We start from the raw sequence: 19,903 nt of genomic DNA, 5'->3' as shown, positions 1-19,903 counted from the left end.
AAGCACCAAGGACCTTACTCTGACTATAAGGTTTAGTCATTGCTTACTGAGATCTAAAATATAGCTATTTAATTTATGCTGGTTGCTCCACTTTGATTGCTGTTCTTACCCCGACCCTTAGTATAGTTGACTACCTAAATAAACTCACTGCTGAAACCAAGCAAACAATAATATCCAAGCAATAAGTAGACTAAAATTATCTGTGAATGGGTCTTTGGGGCCGTTCCTGTAACTCTGGCCTGGTCACACAACAAATGTGCCGTTGCTTCTTTAAGAAGTCAATATGCATTCTGGGAATGGATGTGTCGTTGCCGCTTTAAGAAAATGCTATGCATTCTGGGAATCGTAGTCTGTGCTAGTTACACATTGCCACATAGATCACATTTGAAGACTTCACACGGTGGCTGTGTGACCGGGGAGAGCGAAGTCGGACTGCGACGGGAGTTTTCATTCACAAGATTCGCCAGTGATGTCCAGAGGTCCTCCCAGGAATTTTTATTTGAATTTTAAAACCACTACGTATAGCTCGATTATGCAAACCAGATCATGTTGACGAGTTTGTAGTTGCCTGTGTCGGTAGCTAGTTAATCAGCCGACACTACCCAAGGAAGTCTACCCGGGCTTAGTTAGGTAGCAAGCTAGCTAGCGGACACCAGCTAACGACGAGTTAACGACGGAGGTCGCAAATCTTGACAATGCTGCGTTGGATCCGCTGTTGTAGGCTACTAGTTAAAATGCTGCAGGCCCGCACGGTAGTAATTATGTAGCCATTTGGCTAATTTAGCCAGGTAAATAAACTAGCTTGATTGAACGTTGGCCGTTTTTCAGACAGGTTTACAAATATTTAGACAACTTGGCTGACAAATATACCCCCTCGCTGACGAGCTGTTTTCCTCATTCAGTTTTGCATTCCTATAGCTGGCGCTTCGCAAGCGTCATCTCAACTTATTAGCTAATGTAGCTAAACCATTTGTGTTGTGTTCAGGTTCATACGTAAGACTATTTAGGTTGCTCGTCTTGAATGAGCAAGAACTGGAGTTATCGACAAGTTAAGCTCCATCAAGCTAGCATTGATTGTTAAACAACTACATTCGTGCTAGCCATCTCATTCAAACAAGCCGAGTTTAACTAGCGTTGGGTAATGCTAGTTATGCAGTTGTCACTTTTTAATCTTATTTTGTTTGGGCTAGATTTGAGTGCATTTTAGCTATTGTTAACTATAGGGAACAAAAGACCAAAGTTGAATTTCACCGGCGAGCGAACCAATGTTTTATACTTTAAAAAGGGTGCTGGTTAGTCAGCTAAAGTAAAGATGTCTTTCATAGAAAGTTTCCTGGCATATTTTAATTTAAGCAGTTTACAGTGGCTATGTATGGTCACATTGTTCATCGCTTCTGTTGTCACGGTGCTTGTGTATTTTGTGCAATATTTTTTCGGCGATTTGCGAGCTGGTACCGTTAGTAAACATGAAATCCGAAATTGGGACGAAGCGGACGCCCTGCTGAATTGGGCGCTGTCACTGAAAAGCTGGAGGTGTCAGTGGAAAAAATCCTGGATTCGAGCCCTGAACGAAGAAGCGAAGAAGCCCACGGTAAGGATTTGGACCTAGCTAAATGCTTAATTTAAATTGGGATGCGGTAACATCATTTATGTGTGGAATTCATTTAACTGGTCTGGTAAACTCTAGGCGGACGAATTATTTATTTAATTATTTGTTTATTTGTTTGTTGCCAAATTTAAAAAAAAAAAAAAAAACAGTGACTACCCTGCAGCTGTTAGCTAACTTAACTGTAAACGTTTTAGGTGACTTTTATTAAGAAATTGCTGTCATGTGCTGATAATCTAGCTGGTTTACAAACAGTTTTCCTTATATAGCTACAAGCTAACGTTAAAGTTGTAGCCAGTTTTGGTCTACGGTTTTTTCCTGCTTAGATGCGGGTAAATGGGAATCTTTTAACTACCGACACCTTTAACCGCTTAATTTTTTAAGGAAATGTGAAGAAGTCGTAATGCAATGAACTGGGAATGGCTAACGTTAGCTAGTCGGCTATCTAACTTAACTCGTGACAGCGCGCTGCTGGCGAGACTTCCTTGAAGCTCATGAAGTTGGTAATAAATTAGCCAATATTGTCATATTTGTGCTGCTGTTACATGTTAGCGCTTAAGAGGCAGAGTTTTGGCATCATAGCTATTGCACTGTTGCAAGGTTTTTTTCAATAGCCAATGTTTTCAGGGGGTGTATCACAGAGGAATTTTAATTTTTTAAATTGCGTATTCTTTAGGAAGTTTAAGACGTTATGACAGTTAGCTGTGGTATGTGTTTAGTAGCAGTTTATGTGAACTTGATTTTGATTTATGGCTTAGTCTAGAATTTTAACTGGAGGAATCTTAAGAGGCCGAGTATCTATCTAAGATCTCCGCAGTGCATTTAAACCTGCTAAAATAATCAGTGCTTCCTACCCTACGCTTAACTCAAAGCAAGATGTCATCGTGCTTTGATTATACAGAGAGGTGTGCAGATAACGTTTGAAGAGGATGATGTTCAGGCTTCCGATCTGGCGGTCAGCCACGTGTCAAGCTTTAGAAAATCCACCGAGTTGAAGGTAAGTTAATCGTTCTAGCGTTGTGTTCAGGGGGACTTGTGTAGGGATACTACTGATGATGGGTTGTGAGTGGATGTCATTGCTGGATTTTGTCTTCTTGGCTGTTACGTGCTTACGTTGCGTCAGGACTGTCTTATTGACTCAGCACTGCTCCTGTCTGATCAGTTTTTAGTGTTCATAACATTGGGAGTCAAGTAAAGGCTTGTTGAACACGATGTTGCTTTTTAACATGCATATTTTGGTGCATACCATTTTGATTTACACCGTGGAACTGTTCGTCTCCGATACACCCATTTTACTAAGTAGAGAAATTAATTAATTAATTAAATGCAAATGACTGGGCTATTCTGGTTTAATGCAGTCTCATCTTTTTTCAGTAGAGCTCTGGCACATATCTTGAGTCACGCGATGTCCATGAACTTTACCGACGTCTAAGCACCTTGTAACAACAAACTGCGTCGGTTTTGCGTTTATGGGTTTTCCAGTAGCGCAATGTTCTCAGTCTTACTGCGTGTTTAAGTTTAATGGGATTTTCCCCGCAGGCAGATTTGGATGACGACAAAAACCCAATGGCTGGGTAGCACCGAGCCCTTTCAGTTGGGCAATTTGATATGTGGATACAGCAGGCTATCAGAAGTCCCATATAAGGATTTGTTTTTTTAAAAAAAACTGGCGTGTCCGTTTACAAGCTGGATGCCTGTATTGTCCTGAGTGGCTTGTACAATGGGAGATTTGTGCTGTGTCCCCTTGAATGATTAATAGGAGCTTATTGCCTTCTCACTGCAAGGAGATTACATGGCTTCCCCTTGGACTCAGCACACCTCAGCACAAGCCAGAGAAGGGATGATGCCCCCCCCCCCCTTTTACACCCCCTCTGCGCTTCACGGTTTTGCTTTCAAGCTGATTGTTTACACGCACAGGCACGCATGCGCACACACGCACAGACACGTGCACACAGGCGCATGCTTGCAAGCACACACGCACAGGCACAGACCCAAACCCACACGCACACACACAAAGATGCACTCACGTACACACACAAGAAGATGCACACGCACGCACACACACACACACACACACACACAAAGCGTTGGCGGGTGTGTGGACCCGTCTCCCTGTGGGCTGCAGGAGAAGGGTGAAGTTAAGCAGATCCGTGTCCTTCATCATGGTACGCTCAGTGAATCTCAGAACCAGGCCCTGCACTTGCTCACAAATCACCTAGAGCAAAAGCACAGGTCTGGGATCAGTTCGGCCTGTGGTCTGGTAATGTGTAAAGCTAGGTTGGGGGGGACAGCGGAGGGCTGATCCCAGATCAGCTGAGAGAAAGAGGCTGACGCGGGCGGGGGCGCCTCTCTCCGCAGAATGTGCGCTGCCGGGTGGTGGGAGAGAAACTGCAGGCCTCCTTCACGGCGGCTCGCACGGAAGCCTCGTCCACCGGCCCCCAGAGGTACAGCGTCAAGATCTCTCCGCTTCAGCTGCAGGTACTGCCCCCCTCCCACCCCCCCATCCCCCCATCCCCCCTCCGTTCAGCCGCCTGGGGCTCTCTTTCACCCCCCCCCCCCCTTTCCCCGAAATGTGTCTGACCGGATGATGCTACTGCCCGCTAGCAATCACGATGTGAAATGGCCTCCTTCTGCCAGTGCGCTGAGAGCGGTGTGCACAGCCGAGCGCTCTGCGGCTAATCTGCAGCTAGCAGAGCTTTGTAGAGTTTTCTAGAACGCGGTGGGCCTGCACAGCTGTTTGTATACCATTCTGGAGTCTTAGTGTACCATTGTCCTAGCGCCACTGGCTGTCTAGCAGCTCTCTCTCTCCCTCCCTCCCTCCCTCCCTCCCTCCCTCTCTCTCTCTCGCTCTCTGTCTCTCTCTCTCACACTGACTCACATACACACACACACACATAATGTTGTCTTTTGTGCTAGAGATGTTGTGGCTCACTGGTCTGAGAACCAGTATCCCTCGCACAAGCTGGCTGCTTGGGCAAAACAATGCTGCATCTACAGTGTATTTGCGGAGTACGGTAAAGGGCGGTCTGTGTGAGAGAGCTTGGGGGTGGGGGGGGTGTGCTAGGGGTGGAGCTACAGAGACGGGGCACTTCTGTCCTTTGTTTTTATTGGTGGGAGGCGTGATTTACTGGACGTGACGCGCTTGGCGACAGGTTTGATGCTTCCACGCGGGCGGGGTTAAATAGCGAGGCCTCGGGGGCGGGGTCGTTGTCCCGGGGGTCGCGTTTAAATCGCCGTCAACCGCGCGGCGGCGAGAAGGGCGGCCCCTCGCTCTGCGGGGACGCCCCGCAAACCCCCCCCCTCCCCGAGACCGCGGAAGGCACGATTGCATCACTGACTTCCCGTCCCAAAATCTGTGTTTTTTTGGCTCCGCGACAGGGACAGGACAGTGCTGCACTTAGGCCCCGCCCTCTCTCTGCCTGATTGGCTGATTCGTCTACTCACCCCCCCCCCCTTCCCCCCCGCCATTGGTCAAGGTTAATTAATTTCCTCCATCTCGGCTCCTGTGATCGTATCAGGAACCGCAGGGCGACCGTTTCGTTTCATTTTCATCCTTCAGCGCAAAGGAATTTGGTGCAGAGAGATTGCAGGATATTTCTGCTGGAGCTGGGTGTATAGTTCACTTCCTGAAAAAAAGCCCTTGAAGCTAACTTCAAAGGAGGTCAATACATCTATCCATTTCTCCCCCCCCCCCCCGAGTATCTTTAGTGCTATTTTTTTTTTAATTGATATTTTTGAATTCTTGACATCGATGGCGTTTTGTTGTGCAACCCATAACAGGCTCTAACCCTTCCTGAACTGAACTGAAAAACGCTTGGAGTGCTTCTGCAGGAATCCTTTCAGACAAGATTAAACTCGTCTGCGCAGAGCGGTCTGTACGAGGGGCGACCCGCTCAGCGATATGTGCTGATGCGCACAGGCCGCCGGCGCGTGCGATTTCAGAACGGTCTCCGCGCGGTTGCCCCGGGTTACGGCCGACGCGCTGATTCGCTCTTTATTTGCGTGCGGAACATGCGGGTTGGCGGTTTGGAGCCGGAGTGGTATTGTTTTTTGGCGTTTCAGCGTGTTTGGGAGGAGATGGGTGGGTGGGTGGGGGGGGTGTCAGAACACTTTCTCCTGACCCGACAGGCTCCTGTTTTGGGTTAGCCCCAGTCATCGCTTCCTTATTTATACACGCTAGCCTCCTGAGGAGGATCCCCATGCCTTAGCTGCCGGATTAGCCGACTGAATTAAGGTTATTTATTTTTAAACCAATAAGGTGCTTGTTGCCTCTCGCTAATTAAGATTGGCTGGGAGAGAGAGAAAGGGAAAGGGAGACCGAGATTAGACAGAAGTCATGTTTTGTACAGTGCCTCAGCTCTTTTGGTTTTGTTTTCAGGATGGAGTGGATAGGGGTTTTTTGTTTGGTTTTACCCTAACCTCCCGCCCCCCCCCGCCCCCCCCGCCAGTCTCCCCTTTAGCTTTAGCTACATACCATCTGGAAAACCCCAGGACTGTGGAAATATTTAGTCTGTTTTTTTTTTTTCGCTCGTGTGACTAACGCCAGAAAAGTCCCCGTGCTTTAGCCCTTTGTACAATGCGTGTGTGTGTGTGTGTGTTATTTGTGTGTGTGTGTGTGTGCGCACCGGTCCGCTGGTCTGCCTGCTTTTGTTGTTCCGCAGCTATGCAGCCCAGCTAGCAGCTTCTTCAGCGCAGGCCTTTGTTTTTCCCCGTTGGGCAGCGGCTAAATACCGTAGCTTCTGCAGGGCTACAGCCCTGGCAGCTTAGCGCGTGGGATGGGTCAACACTTTATTTATTTATCTTTATTTATTTTCCATATTTCTGTGATATTTCTGTGAAATAAAACTGATTTTTGTCCCAGTTTGTTTCACGTACCCGCTGCTCTGTAGTGCAGCACCATATGTTACGTTTACGGTAATTTTGAAGTGGTGTTTTTTTTGTGTAATGGTCAGTCTGTTTGAAGTGCTCCTGCGTGCTGCGTTGTGCTGGTGCGATAAGAGCGGAGCTGGGGCTGACTCCGGTCCCTGGCGAGCCTGTTGTTTGCTCACCTTTACGTTTCAAAAGGAGCCGGGTGACTCAGGGATACGGTGGCTATGGCTCGTCTGGGAATGTGTGTGCACTGCAGGCCTGTTATCAGCGTGGGACTGACGCAGTGTGTGTGTGTGTGTGTGTGCGTGCGCGTGTCTGTGTGTGTGTTTGTTTGTGTGTGTGTGTATGCGTGTGTGTGTGTGTGTGTATATGTGTGTGCATGCATGTGTGTGTGCATGCATGTGCGTGTGTGTGTGTCTGCGTTTCCCTTCACCCTGCAGCTGGACCTGCAGATGCGGGAGGTGTCGGAGGAGGTGCAGGTGGCGTGGACGCTGTCCAGCCTGGAGGTGTGGGATCTGCAGCTGACGCCCAGCCACACGCAGGTGTGTCCTGAAGCCGATCGGCCATCTGCAAGAGCAGCGCCATGTTACACACACACACACACACACACACACACACACTCGCGCACGCACGCACGCACGCACGCAGGCAGGCAGGCAGGCACGCACACACACACACGCACACTCACAGAAGTGTCACCCCATAGTGTGATCAGCGCTTTTTAAATTGACACTTTGTCTTTTGTATGAAATTTAGGGCAGATGTGTGTATTTGGGTCACCTCTGTTCAGACAGACATGGACTGATGGGTGTGTGGATGTGCGTGTGTGTGTGTTTGTGTGCGTGTGTGTTAGCCTATAGCACTGCTGCTAACTGCAGTGGCTCCCGTCCAGCTGAGTGCTGAGCTCGTTTATCTAGAGTCCAGCTCAGGGGGAGGACTGCAGAGAGCTGTGTGTGCAGCCAGCCCGAAGAGAGCGCTGTGTGTGTGTGTGTGTGCATGTGTGTGCATGCATGTGTGTATGTACACGTCTCTGCATGTGTGTGTGCATGCATGTGTGTCTGCGTGTCTGCATGCACGTGTGTGTTTGTGTGTATGTTGACATCTCTGTGCACATGCGTGTGTTATTGTCATTGTGCTTCAGAGCGGTGTAGCAGTGTGTGTGCGCGCATGCATGCGTGTGTGCACGCACATGTGCATGTGTGTGTGTACATGCCTCACACGCGTGTGTTTGTGCTCCAGAGCGGTGTCGTGGGCCCCAGCGTGTCTGAGATCAGGGACAGACTGCGGCAGGTCCTGTGTGGAGCTCGCCCCTCAGTACTGCTGAGCAGCCGGCCTGCCCAGCCTGCAGAGCTGAAGGTGAGAATCAACACTGCACAGTGTTACTGTCTCAACCAATCAACACTCTCCAGTGTTACTGTCTCAACCAATCAACACTGCCCAGTGTTACTGTCTCAACCAATCAACACTCTCCAGTGTTACTGTCTCAACCAATCAACACTCCGAAGTGCTACAGCCTCCACCAATCAGCACTGCCCAGTGTTACTGTCTCAACCAATCAACAATCAACCTGTGTGTAGGACAAAGTGCTTTACAGAGGTACAAACAAAGTGTTAACACACAACAGGACTTATAAAATTTCTATGGGTTATAATAAAGCAATAAAACAGGAGAAGTACAGCAAAACAAGAGATAAAAGCAGAAGAGATAAAACGAAGCTTTGTAAAAGGCCTCATTGATAACAGTATGTTTTAAGCTGTGATTTATAAACTGGAACTGAGAGGGAATTATTGCAGTTCATCGGTGAATATGTAGCGTGGATAAAAGGTTTCACTCCGTAACGTGGCATGACATAATCGCGCTCAAACAGGAACTGGCAAACAGGCGAGCTCAAGGACAGGAAGTTGGTCAGGGCTGCTGGGCCGGGCACAGGGCTCGAGCGTTACGTGTTAGAAAGGTAAAAACAAACGACCAAGCGCTTCAAATGCGGCATAAATCACGCACCCTCGCTGCCAACCGCCTACCTTTTAATCAAAGCGATACACCTGAGCCAATCGGGCATCGGGAAGTGCCAGGGCAGAAGGTAGAGTCAAGGGCACGCCCAAGCTGGATGATGGTAGCTGTGGCTCGGTGAAGGCGGTGTTTGTTCTGCGGAAGGCTGCGAGCGCGGGTGAATGCTTCCCAGCATGCACTGTGCTATTGTTCTCCGTGTTTTGTTTTTGTTTTTTTTTTTGAGCCGCAGTGCCCACTCTGCAACGAACAACAAGGGCCGAGCTGCCCAAGAGAAGCTGCTCAAACACAGTGCCGTCGCTTAAATGGGGAGACGGTGGGATTGAGTTCGTTTCTGGCAGGCAGAGTGAAACCTAATAATAAGCCAAAAACAGGGAGGTCGTTTTGGGGTCAGCTAGCGCAACCTGACGTAACTTGGATAAGTGTCCCAAGAAATTGAAAACACTGAACGCTGAAGCACTGAGTACTAACCAAAAGGTTGAAGTTGCAACTTTTTTTTTTGGTCTGAAATACCATTAGTTTTGTCGGGTTTTTTCTTAAGATAAGTCCCCTTGGTTTCTGTAACTCTGAGGTACTTCATTGGAATTGTTATCCTGCTATCATGACCTGGTTCTGTACACAATAAAAACAGTTGATCCGGATAAGAATAAACTAAGGAGGTTGGTCTCACAAACCTGCTTGCCCGGTTCCCCCCCTGACCTGCCGAGGGTTTGGGAAGGGTTTGTTTTGTGTGCTCGCTGAGGTGTCCGTCTCTCCCCCCCCCCCCCCGCCCCCCAGGACGCGCGGGCCAAGGCGTCTCAGGTGGCGTCCCCACCCAAGCCCCCCCGGGCACACGACTGGAAGCTGCTGGTGAAGAACATCAGGGTGACGGGCGGGCAGGAGGACGGTGCTGCAGGTCAGTGCTGCAGTCACCTCACTCACCAGCGTCAAACCTGAACATTACCTTACCTGAACATCTCAACTACGTACCTTTAATGTTCCTCAGTATGTCAAGGTCCATGTCAGTGTGTTCAGGAGGCTCATTCATGTTCAGAGTTCCAGTCAGTAGCGTTCAGGAGGTTCCATGTTCAGTAGCGTTCAGGAGGTTCCATGTTCTGGAGATCCCGTGTTTAGGGTGTTCCACGTTCTTTCGTGTTCAGGATTTTCTCTGTTCTGTAGTGTTCAAGATGTCCTGTGTTCAGTAGTGTTCAGGATGTTCTGTGTTCTAGGGCCCCTTCAGTCATGGGGATCAGTAGATTCAGGCAAATGCATTCCTTACCGCAGAGGAGCACGTTTCTGCGGCAGTCTTAACGCTGTTCGGTGCGACGCATAGCTAAATGTTTCCAAGCTGTGCACGTGAGCTGTAATCAGCGACAGGTTTAATTCCTCATAATCACTGCTGTGTGCGCCTTTCATCTTTGCTGAACCACAAAGACGGCGTTCTTTCTAATCAGCCCGGTTTTTAATTTGAGTCGATTCCAGCAGTGCACTTCTTTAATTTGGGCCGAGCTGAAAGGGCGGTCCAAGTTCCCCGTCGGCGGGAAACAGGAAGCCGCTGACGGGTGAACGCGCGAGCCGCGGGCTAATAAATCCGGCCGGAGCCTGGTTCGTGTCTGGGCCTCCGGTGGGCTGGCAGGACCGTCGTTACCTTTTTTTTTGGTTTTGAGAGCGGTCGAACAAATCGCTGTCAGCGCGTAGGGCATAGCTCAGCCACTCAGGTTCCAGCTGAGGTGTCGTCTTCTTTTGTTTTAGTTTTTTTTTTTTAAGTTACTTTTTCCACATTAAAGCAAAGTGCACTTTAACTCCGAAACGAGCTTATTGATGAAATTCGCCGCGAGGACTCCGGCCAAATTGGCCCGTCCCGCCGAGCTTTTTCGGAGATGGTCTGACTCATGCTGATGCAAGTTCATTAAGGATTGAGGTCACCCCCCCCCCCCCAGGTCCCCCATCCTCTTCTCATTACCGGTGCGGTTATTAGCGACTGTGGTTGTCTCGTTTGTCCTGTCCTGCCCCCCCCCCGCCCCCGGTGCTGACACGGTCTCTGTCCTTTCAGGCAGCACAAACCCATACTGCGTCCTCCAGCTGGACGACCCGCCCCAGAAGGTCTCCACGTCCGTGTGCAGGGGCACCTCCAGCCCCTCCTGGGACCAGCCCTATATCTTGTGAGTGTCGAGCCGCGGTCACGCGGTCTGGGTTTGATATACGATCGTGTGACCCCTCTTTCATACACTAGAACAGCACTTTAACAGGATCAGCCACTCAGCAGCCCCATTCGTTACTTCATTTCCCCAGTTATCGTTTGGAGCGTTTGCAGGAGGAGGCCTGTGTCTGGTGCTGCTGCAGTCTCCTCGCGCGCGAAGATGGATGGGCTCGCCCACAAGCGTACTCAGACACCGCTTATCTCTCTCTCTCTCTCTCCCTCTCTCCCCCCAGCGAGCTGAGCGGGCGATCAAAAGAGCTCATCATTCAGGTCCTGGACGAGGGGCAGCCGCAGGAGAGTGAGTCGAACCGCACCTTCCAAATTTTCCAAACGCCTGTCGCAGTCACGACTCAAGCCAGTAAAACATCTTCCAATCCCATTCTGAAATGCCTTTGTCAGTCCCTTTCTGAAAAGGAGTGTAGTGTTTCATTTATTTTAGTCAGGTATTTAGGATAAGACTCTAACGCCTCTCTCCGCTCTGGCAGGTGCCCTGATTGGCCAGGTTTCCGTGCCCTTTGACCTCGTTAAGAAACAGCCCAAAGGACAGCAGACGTTTGCACTTTTGAATAAAGACCAAGAGGCCGGGACACTCTCCACTGAGGTAAATTTCATGTTTCATAAATGTTTTGGCTAGTAGCATGTTTTTGTGAAAATTCTCAGGGATCTGAGTGTTACCAAATTGTACCCCCACCTAAATATTTAAATTCCACATTCACATTTGACCCAGGTGGGAAGTCTGATTAGATTTCTGGCAGTCACTTTGTGCCATGGTATAGTTGTGTAAGGTTATCTGTCTATTAGTAACTTTTCTTTTTGTTACTATACAAATTGTTTGTTAGTATAGCATTGCACTATGTGATTGTAAATGGGCCTCTTGGTGATGTGGCATGTTTGTATACCTGAGAGTAACACTGATGTTCTCCAGTACTGTTCATCACTCTGGATAAGAGTGTCTGCCAAGTGACTGTAATGTTATCTCTATTGTGCCCATTGGGGCTTTCCAAAAAGTGACATCCTATCCTGCTACCCCCCCCTTCCCCTCACCCCCAGTTCAAGTATCTGGAGCCCAGCGAGGTGCGGTCCTGGCAGACCCCCACCCCCGCCCTCACCAAAAAGGTGGAGATGGACCGCACGGTCATGCCCTGCGGCACCGTGGTCACCACCATCACCGCGGTCAAGAGCAAGCCGGGCCGGACCCTGCCCGCCGCTCTCAACGGAGGTACGGGCCAAAAAGGCCACACCCCCCCACCACCCCACCACCCCGCCACCAGCGTCCGGGACGGTTCCATTTCAGTTCTGTCACTTCCGAGCAGATAACGGAGGGCCCATACACTCAGGAAGTGAATCGTTTGGTAAAAGTGTTTTTATTTACAAAATAAAGCTAGAAGGTACATGGTCCCTCACAGATGCTGGAGAAGGTAGAGCACCAACAGGTTTATGCTTCGTTTTATATCTTAAAACATTCCTGAATGAAATAATTTAAGCAAATTGACACAACCTTTCTTAGACTGCAGACTGTGTAGTGGTCACTTTAGTGATTGAGATATTGGTTTTTTTAATTGGATTTATTGGAACTATTCAATACGTTTTCGGAAATGTTCTTAACCCGGACATTGAACTGGGAACCTACATGAGTGTGGTGGCAAGCCTTCCTTTATTCAGTCTGTTTAGGAAATGAATCGAAATCATTGACGATTGAAACATTTCCCATAACGTTCAATGAGGATTTTTATTAACGAGAAAGCTGAATTCAAGTGTTCTTTTCTGAATTGAATTTTTCCACTTGACATGGAATTGACCCCAGATTTGCCCCGTACTCCTGTAACTCACCCCTGCGGAGGCTGAAGAAATGATCTCATCTGGCTCCTCTTGGATTGCAGGCCGCTGGCTGTGGGAAGCTTTGCCCGAGTCGGCTCCCATTTCCCCCCGACTCATCAAATTACCCTCCTATATGACACAAGATGTCCTTTAGACTCCGGACGGAAGTATTTTTGGCTGCGTGCTCCTGGAGGAGGCGGCCAATTGGCTGCAGGCCTCTACCCCATTTGCTGATTGGCTGACTGGCTCACCGACGGCGTGCTAACGTTTCGCCGCTCGGTGAAGGAGAGGGGCGAAAGGGCCGCTGATGTATTTTCAGGCTAGGTTCATAAATGAGTGATTAATTATTAATGAAGTCTTCATCTTCTAATGTGTCTGGTCTGATGCGGTGGGTGCTTGTTTTGTTGTGAGAGGGAAACTCTGAGAGGCATTGGGAGACGTTGACAAGCCTTGACATTTTTTCCTCATTGTGTCACTGTGGATGAGAGAGCTGCCGTAGAGACCTTTTCCTGGAAGCCCGTGATGATAGGTCGAGTGATTCCGGCCCGTGCGTGTGATTGGTCACCCCTCTGACCCGCCCCTTTTCCCTGACCCTGCTGTGTTCCAGAGTCCCCCTTGAAGGCTCCGCCCAAATCCAAGCTGTCTGGGAGACGAGTGTCCGAGCAGCACTCTGTGTCTGGAGCCACAGTCAGCAAGGCCCTGTCCTCCTCAGACACAGGTGTGTGCGTGTGTGTGTGTGTCTGTGGGTCTGTCTGTATCTGTCCATCTGTCTGTTCCCTATGACTGTCTGGTTCATTTTGCGGTTAATCTTGCTCTGTTCTTCCCTGGTATGAGGAGAATGCAGTTCTGTCCATTAAATCCTGTATGAAATGGAAAGATTGAACATTTCCTTTGGCTGATTGACTGATTAGATGCATGAACTTACTAACCCTAAGAATGAAACCAGACTTGTGGAACTGGATCGGATGATCAGATTTCTCAAGGGAATAACCTTTTATGTGAGGTCACCTTTCATCACCAGATGAAATGAGAGCCGTGATGTAATAGCGTGACGTGTGATGTCACGCGTAGCGTGTAACGGTGGCGTTCCTCCCCGCTGGCAGAGCTCCTGATCCTGAACGGGACGGACCCCGTGGCCGAGGCCGCCATCCGCCAGCTCCACGAGTCGGCCAAGCAGAAGCTCAAGTCCCCCGTGAGGAAGAGCACCATCATCATCTCGGGCGTGGCTAAGGTACGCTACGCATACGGAGAACAGGGGCTGCTACCAACACCACACAACAACACATGTATCAGTTCAACGCGAGCTTCCAGGACTCAACTTTTATCATTATTGTTATGTTCTCTTTTTTTTAAACTTTTATTTTGAAGGGACTCTTTGCTTGTAACAGAAAAATATGCACAGGTTTTTGTTTTCCAAACTGCAAATCTTAAATAGTGCACAGATCTTTGGGAAGGTTCCATTTCAATTCAAGTCAGTGCAGTAGAATAATTGAAATTCGATAAATGAATGCGGGGGAGCAGGATGTGATGGATGTCCAATGAAGATTTTTTTTCCTCCAGTGAATAGATAAACTTAATTTAGTCTATTCTAATTTCAATTTACTAAACTGGCCGACTTGGAATGGAATTGGCCACCGGCCCTGATGTGGGGTGAACCACTTAACCCTTTGTCGTTTTTTGGAATGTTTTCTCAGAATTCTAAGTCAGTGTTCTAGAACTCCGTTGCTTTCAGTTACCAGTAGTGATTGTGACATCAGCATTAGAATGTTCAGCTAAGAACATTCTAATTACATAATTGTGACCTCACACCTTAAATCCCCGCCCCCTTCCAGACTCCTCTGTCTCAGGACGATGAGATGGCTCTGATGGCTGGATACGCGGCTGCCATGGATGCCTCCATGACCGAGGGCCCCAGCTCCGCCTCCTCGGGGGCCACAGGGGGGGCCCCCACCGAGGCCCCGAGCCTGGCGGGCCCCCGGGAGGGCCCCGACGGGGCGGGGACCGAGGAGAACTGGGACGGCCAATCGGATCACGACCCCGACGCCGACAAGAAGTCCGCGCTGTCCCTGTGCATTTCGGAGTCGGGTTCCAAAAAGAGTAAAGGTGAGCTACTCTCCCAGGGCTGTGTGTCACTCAGATAGCCAGGTGAGTCAGTAGGCTGAAGTTAATGTAGATATATTGATTGAGTGATGCCTACACATCGGGCTGGGCTGTATGGCCAAAGGTTTTGCTCTTGTGGTGAGTTTATACAGATTATTCAGTGGTATATTTATGATCCTGAAAGATTGCATGTTTCCTTATTGCTATCTGTCTCATGACCTTGTAGAACAGTGGTGTCCAATCGTGGTGCCATGGAGGGCTGACTGTATGTAGCTTTTCATTCCAACCAACCAATCACTACACTGGCTGATCTCACTGATGAACACACTTTCAGCCAGAGAGGGAGGGCACTAATCAGTGACATCAGCGGGTGCGGTGATCGGTTGAATGGAACCCTGCACTCCTGGCCCGTGATTGGTCACCGCTGCCATAGAACTTAGGGCCAGAGTCGAAAAGCTTTAGAGCCGGGCAGGTAACCCGACCCCCCCCCCCCCCTTGTTATGAGCAAACAAACGGTGCGCAAACATCCCTCACCCGGAGGACTCCCAACTCTCTGTGTGTGGAAGAACTGGATTGACCGGAGTTCCAGAACAAAGAGCAGCACGGAACAGCGGATGAGCAGACGATCCCGGACCTCTTCTGTGCGAAGCGCTGTGTGAACCGCTAGCCTTTAGCCTGTGGCCTGTTTCCTCTGTTCTGCAGCTCTCATTTCTGCATGTACTGGGGGAGGGAGAGGGGGGAGGGCGGGGCGGGACGGGACGGTGGGGGGGTGTGTCTGTTCGTTTTTCATTGTCTCTCTCTTGCCATTTTCCTCCTTGTTCATGTCTTCTCATTCTTTCTTTCTTTCCCCCTCATTGCCTTTCCCTTTCACTCTCTTTTTTGCCATCTTAAGAGGAAGCCTGTGCTAAGCAGACAGTATTACCGGCCCAGTAAGTTACCCTCTTGAGTAGCTCCAGTGTTTCAGTAGCGAACAATGCGCTTAGCCACACGACATTTAACATCATTTATCCTCATTTTATCATCATTGCGGTCTCAAGCAGCGGCTCCAGCCTAGATTATGTCCACCTGTGCTTTGCCAAAGTTGAATTTTTTTCTTTTATTTTAACTTGTAAAAAGGAGCACGGCTTAATGTTTTATTATTGGCCAGTGGCACTTACAAACCGAAGCCGCCTTGGATCTTTGAGTTCTTTTATGGCTCGTTTGTAAAAAGCGAACTTTGTCCTCTATTGTTCGTCTGAATAAATGTGTCACGTCTGTCCGGTATGATCCCGATTGAATTTTGCAAGCGAACATCAAGGAAGCGAAATAGCGTTGCTGCGCGGCGAAGTTAAAAGATCCGCGCGCAGGTGCCGAAAGTGGTGAAGCCCCGGTGTTGAGCTGGCAGCCCTCCGTTCCGTCTCACCGGGGTTTTCCGTCTGAAAGGACGCCCGTTCGTCTCGTCCCCTTCACTCCTTTCCTTGTTTTGCCCTCATTCGTGTAATTACTATGAGCTGCCCTCACACAATAATATTGTACTGCTTTTCCTGGTTAAATGGGGTCACTGTGACATTTGATATCAGCAGAGCTATGCCAGGAGCAGGAAGGTGGAGGACATTTGTTTACAGTCAATTTGTGATGGGAATAGTCGAGGAAGTGTAGCATAAAGGGTAAGGAACTGGTCTCGTAACTTCAAGGTCACAGGTTCGATTCCCCCGGGTAGGACACTGCCGTTGTACCCATGAGCAAGGTACTTAACCTGCATTGCTTCAGTGTATATCCAGCTGTATAAGTGGATGCAGTGTAAATGCTGTGTAAAAGTTGTGTAAGTTGCTCGTCTGCTAAATGCCTAACATGTAATGTAATGCCTATCATGTAATGTAATGTAATGCGTATCATGTAATGTAATGTAATGCGTATCATGTAATGTAATGTAATGTTGATGTGAGAGAGTCGTTCTGAGAGCTCGAACGGCTGTGCGTGTTAGAGGTGTAGCCATTCCTTCAGTGCATTAGCATGCAGTGTGGAGCACCTGCGTGTTTGAGCTTGACTTCCCCCCCCCCCATCCCCCTCCCTGCACCCCCCCCCCCACCCACCCCCCCCTTTTGCGTGCCCCCACAGGCAGCTTCCTGCGCAAGAGCGCCAAGCTCTTCTTCCGCCGCCGGCACCAGCAGAAGGACCCGGGCATGAGCCAGTCGCACAACGACCTGGTGTACCTGGAGCAGCCGACGGGCGTGGAGAAGGAGCGCCGCACCGCCACCTTCAGCCGCATCATCAACAGGAAGCTGCACCCCAAGAGCAAGAGCAAAGCCAACGGCTCAGCGGGCGACCCGCACGCCTGACCCCGCCCCTGCCCTGAGCTGTGAGGGGGGGGTGGCCAGCCTCTGCCCAGGCTCCGCCCCTGCCCTGAGGAGGGGGAGTGACTTCTACACTGACCCTGCCTCTGCCCTGAGGAAGGGGCGTGGCCTCTGATCTGACCCTGTCCCTGCCCTGTGGAAGGGGTGTGGCCTCTGTACTGACCCCGCCCCTGCCTGGAGTTAGGGGTGTGGCCTGTGCACTGACCCCACCCCTGCCCTGAGGAAGGGGTGTGGCCTGTACACTGACTCAAACCTTGCCCTGAGGAAGGGGTGTGGCCTCTGCACTGACCTCGCCCCCCTCTGGTGGTTACGAGAGAGAGGGAGAGGACCCTTTAAGTACTCGATGGAGAATGGGTGTGGACACCACCTCGGTTTGGATTTTTTTCCGGAAGAGGACGCGCCGCGGGGGCCATGACGATATAACCGGCTTAACTAATGGCAACGGACATTTCCAACCGTTTGTTTATTTTTAGTTAATGAGAATTGTGGCCTTCTAACCTATTATAAGGAATGCGGTGGCCATGCTAGGTTTTTTCCCCCCTGAATATAACCAGCTTTTTGTGACTTGGGGGGGTGGGTTGCCGGTTGTTGACCAAGATGAACCAAAAAAAAGTGGTTTTGCACATTTTGAAGAGACAAACAAAACTTGTTTCTTTCTCACTTTAACCCAGGCTTGTCCTGGACGCATTGCAGATCTAGTTTATATTGACTGTACTGCGTATATCGCAATGGGAGCGTACTGTCAAGACAAAGGGAGACCAATTGATTGCGTTGCATGGCTAATTCCCTTCGGATAAGCTACTTGAATCCGACTATTTTTTTACCTGCTAGTGCTTCAGAGTCCATCACATTTATCTGCATAACTTATCCAGCTACTGTGAAAAGACCTTATACTGAAGACTACATCTTAAGTTACGAGTCCAGAATCTGAGCAGTCACTCAAGGCAGACATGTCCACTGCAGTGGAGATGTTCTCGCTTACGTTTAGCCAACTAGCTATTCAGTGCTATGAAAAAGGAGACGCACACCCACCAGATAAAGCTTAATAGGTAAAAAGCAGATGTAAAAAAACACTCCCGCAGAGCCATCGCACACCGGCATCGCAGCACGCTTCACGCAGAATGAGGAAGCGGTCAAAATCTACACCGTGAATGTGTTCTTGCCTTTGTGAGAGAGAGAAAAAAAAAAAAGAAGCAGCAGACGTTTCCGTTTAAAAAGAATTATGCAACTGTTTACCGTCGATTTATTTTTCTTCTGGGTTTTCTTTTTCCCGCGACACTACGGCTTTGTGTAAAGGGGTGTGGCGTTTGCGGCGCGGCACCGGCGAACCTCGGACGGAGGAAACACTACCAGGAGGCGCGGCGGTCGAGCTGGGACGTCGAGACCCGCCCGAGCCGCAGTCGCCTCATTGACTACTGTTTTTGTTTTTAAGTTTTTAAGTTTCAAGAGCTTAGACGTATGAGGAATTGAAAATTTACCAGAATGACATTGTTTTTTTTTAAAAAAAAAAAAGAAATTTATTTCCTTTATGATTGTAAATTTATTTTCCTATGCAGGTAAACTTTTTTTTTTAGCACAAGAAACTGCATCTAAATATCAGTTCATCAGATTATATACTACTGTTCTTCCTGAATGAGCCTAGCAAGGAATTTGCTAACTATACACACACAAAAATCATGATGCACATTAGACTACGTAGATAAGAGTAGTCCATCCACTATCATAGTGGGGGGCGACAAAGCTCAGGAGGTAAGACCGCTTGTCTGGCAGTCGGAGGGTTGCCGGTTCAAACCCCGCCCTGGGCATGTTGAAGTGTCCTTGAGCAAGACACCTAACCCCTAACCCCTAACCCCTAACTGCTCTGGAAAATGAGAGGCATCAATTGTAAAGCGCTTTGGATAAAAGCGCTATATAAATGCAGTCCATTTACCATTTACTATCATAAGTTCAGCTCATAGCCTTAAAGCCCAGCACTCAAAGCCGGTTTGTTGCCAACGCACTGGCAGACTGATGGAGGTTACGACCGTAGTGCTAGCAGCTAGCATGAGGGCTATCTGACGTTTCATGAGTGCGGCCATTTTGTTATTTTTAAATGAGTGGGAAAGCTGGCTGTGCTGTGCTTCCTCGGCTTTTGCAGCCTCTTCATAACTGCGGTTTTACCGTCTCTTGCGGTTGTAAAACGACTTGAGGCTTTTAAAAATGTATTATTAGGCAGCCAGGAGTGGAAATTGACAGAACTTTTGCATGGATGGCTTTGAGAAATCTCAAATCTTAAAAAAAAAAAAAAAAAAAAAATGTTTTTTTTTTTTTAAAAGATAGAGAAGTGTGCATTGTTTGGAGTAAAGAAAAAGTACTTGTTGATTTCCAGGCCTTCCGCCTGAATGGGAAAGAAGTATCTGCTTCACCAACAGAGCTCTGTTTGAGGTCCAATGCAGTATTGGTGAAAAATGGCTTCTTCATCGCATGCCGTGAGTTGATGTAATGTTTAACTACCACAACACCTTTTAGAGTTTTTTTTTAAAAATTTTTTTTTTTTTAATTGGGCTATATTTGAGCATTGGTGGATTAATATTTGCTTGCGCCAGTAGCATTTTCTAGTGCTCAGATTTTTTATTTTCCCTCGCCGGACTGATAAATACAGAGTTGGACAAAGAACTGTGGTGCAACTGCTATATCTATAAAGTGGAAAAATAAAAAGCTCTATAAATCCAGGGAGCGTGTTGGAGGGAATTTTTTTTATTTTGCAGACTCAATTCTGAGCCTAAAATGAGTCTTAAAAAATGCATACTTGTATAATGTGCTGATGGCTTGTAAATAATCAAACTGCTTGCTGACATTTTATATTCACATCAGATCCATCTAATAAATGGAACTATGATGCCTCTTAATATAGATTGTCAGTGAGGGCAATGCAGGGATTATCACCAGTTAACATATCAGGATTATAATTTTGAGCAATAAACATTGACTGAATAACCATGATCCTGTGCC

General features: G+C 48.6%; 1 protein-coding gene across 2 annotated transcripts; it reads left to right on the top strand.

The window, feature by feature from the left end:
• The first annotated feature begins 109 nt into the window (after window positions 1-109).
• On the top strand, window positions 110-19,894 carry LOC135264022 (C2 domain-containing protein 2). Of its 2 annotated transcripts, XM_064352591.1 has the most exons (15): window positions 110-1,591; window positions 2,508-2,603; window positions 3,965-4,084; window positions 6,916-7,017; window positions 7,715-7,831; window positions 9,260-9,377; window positions 10,515-10,623; window positions 10,895-10,959; window positions 11,147-11,262; window positions 11,712-11,880; window positions 13,087-13,197; window positions 13,583-13,710; window positions 14,312-14,582; window positions 15,472-15,508; window positions 16,677-19,894. In XM_064352591.1, exons 1-15 carry the CDS (start codon window positions 1,313-1,315, stop codon window positions 16,912-16,914), a joined length of 2,076 nt encoding a protein of 691 aa, XP_064208661.1. In that variant the 5' UTR covers window positions 110-1,312; the 3' UTR covers window positions 16,915-19,894. The 2 variants fall into 2 exon arrangements, with proteins under 2 accessions (XP_064208661.1, XP_064208662.1); XM_064352592.1 differs by lacking the exon at window positions 15,472-15,508.
• Window positions 19,895-19,903: the final 9 nt, after the last annotated feature.

The sequence above is a fragment of the Anguilla rostrata genome, chromosome 9, assembly GCF_018555375.3.
Source record: "Anguilla rostrata isolate EN2019 chromosome 9, ASM1855537v3, whole genome shotgun sequence".
NCBI classification, from domain to species: Eukaryota; Metazoa; Chordata; class Actinopteri; order Anguilliformes; family Anguillidae; genus Anguilla; species Anguilla rostrata.
The sequence above is the reverse complement of the archived record's forward strand: the minus strand, read 5'-3'. Positions and strand labels throughout refer to the sequence as shown.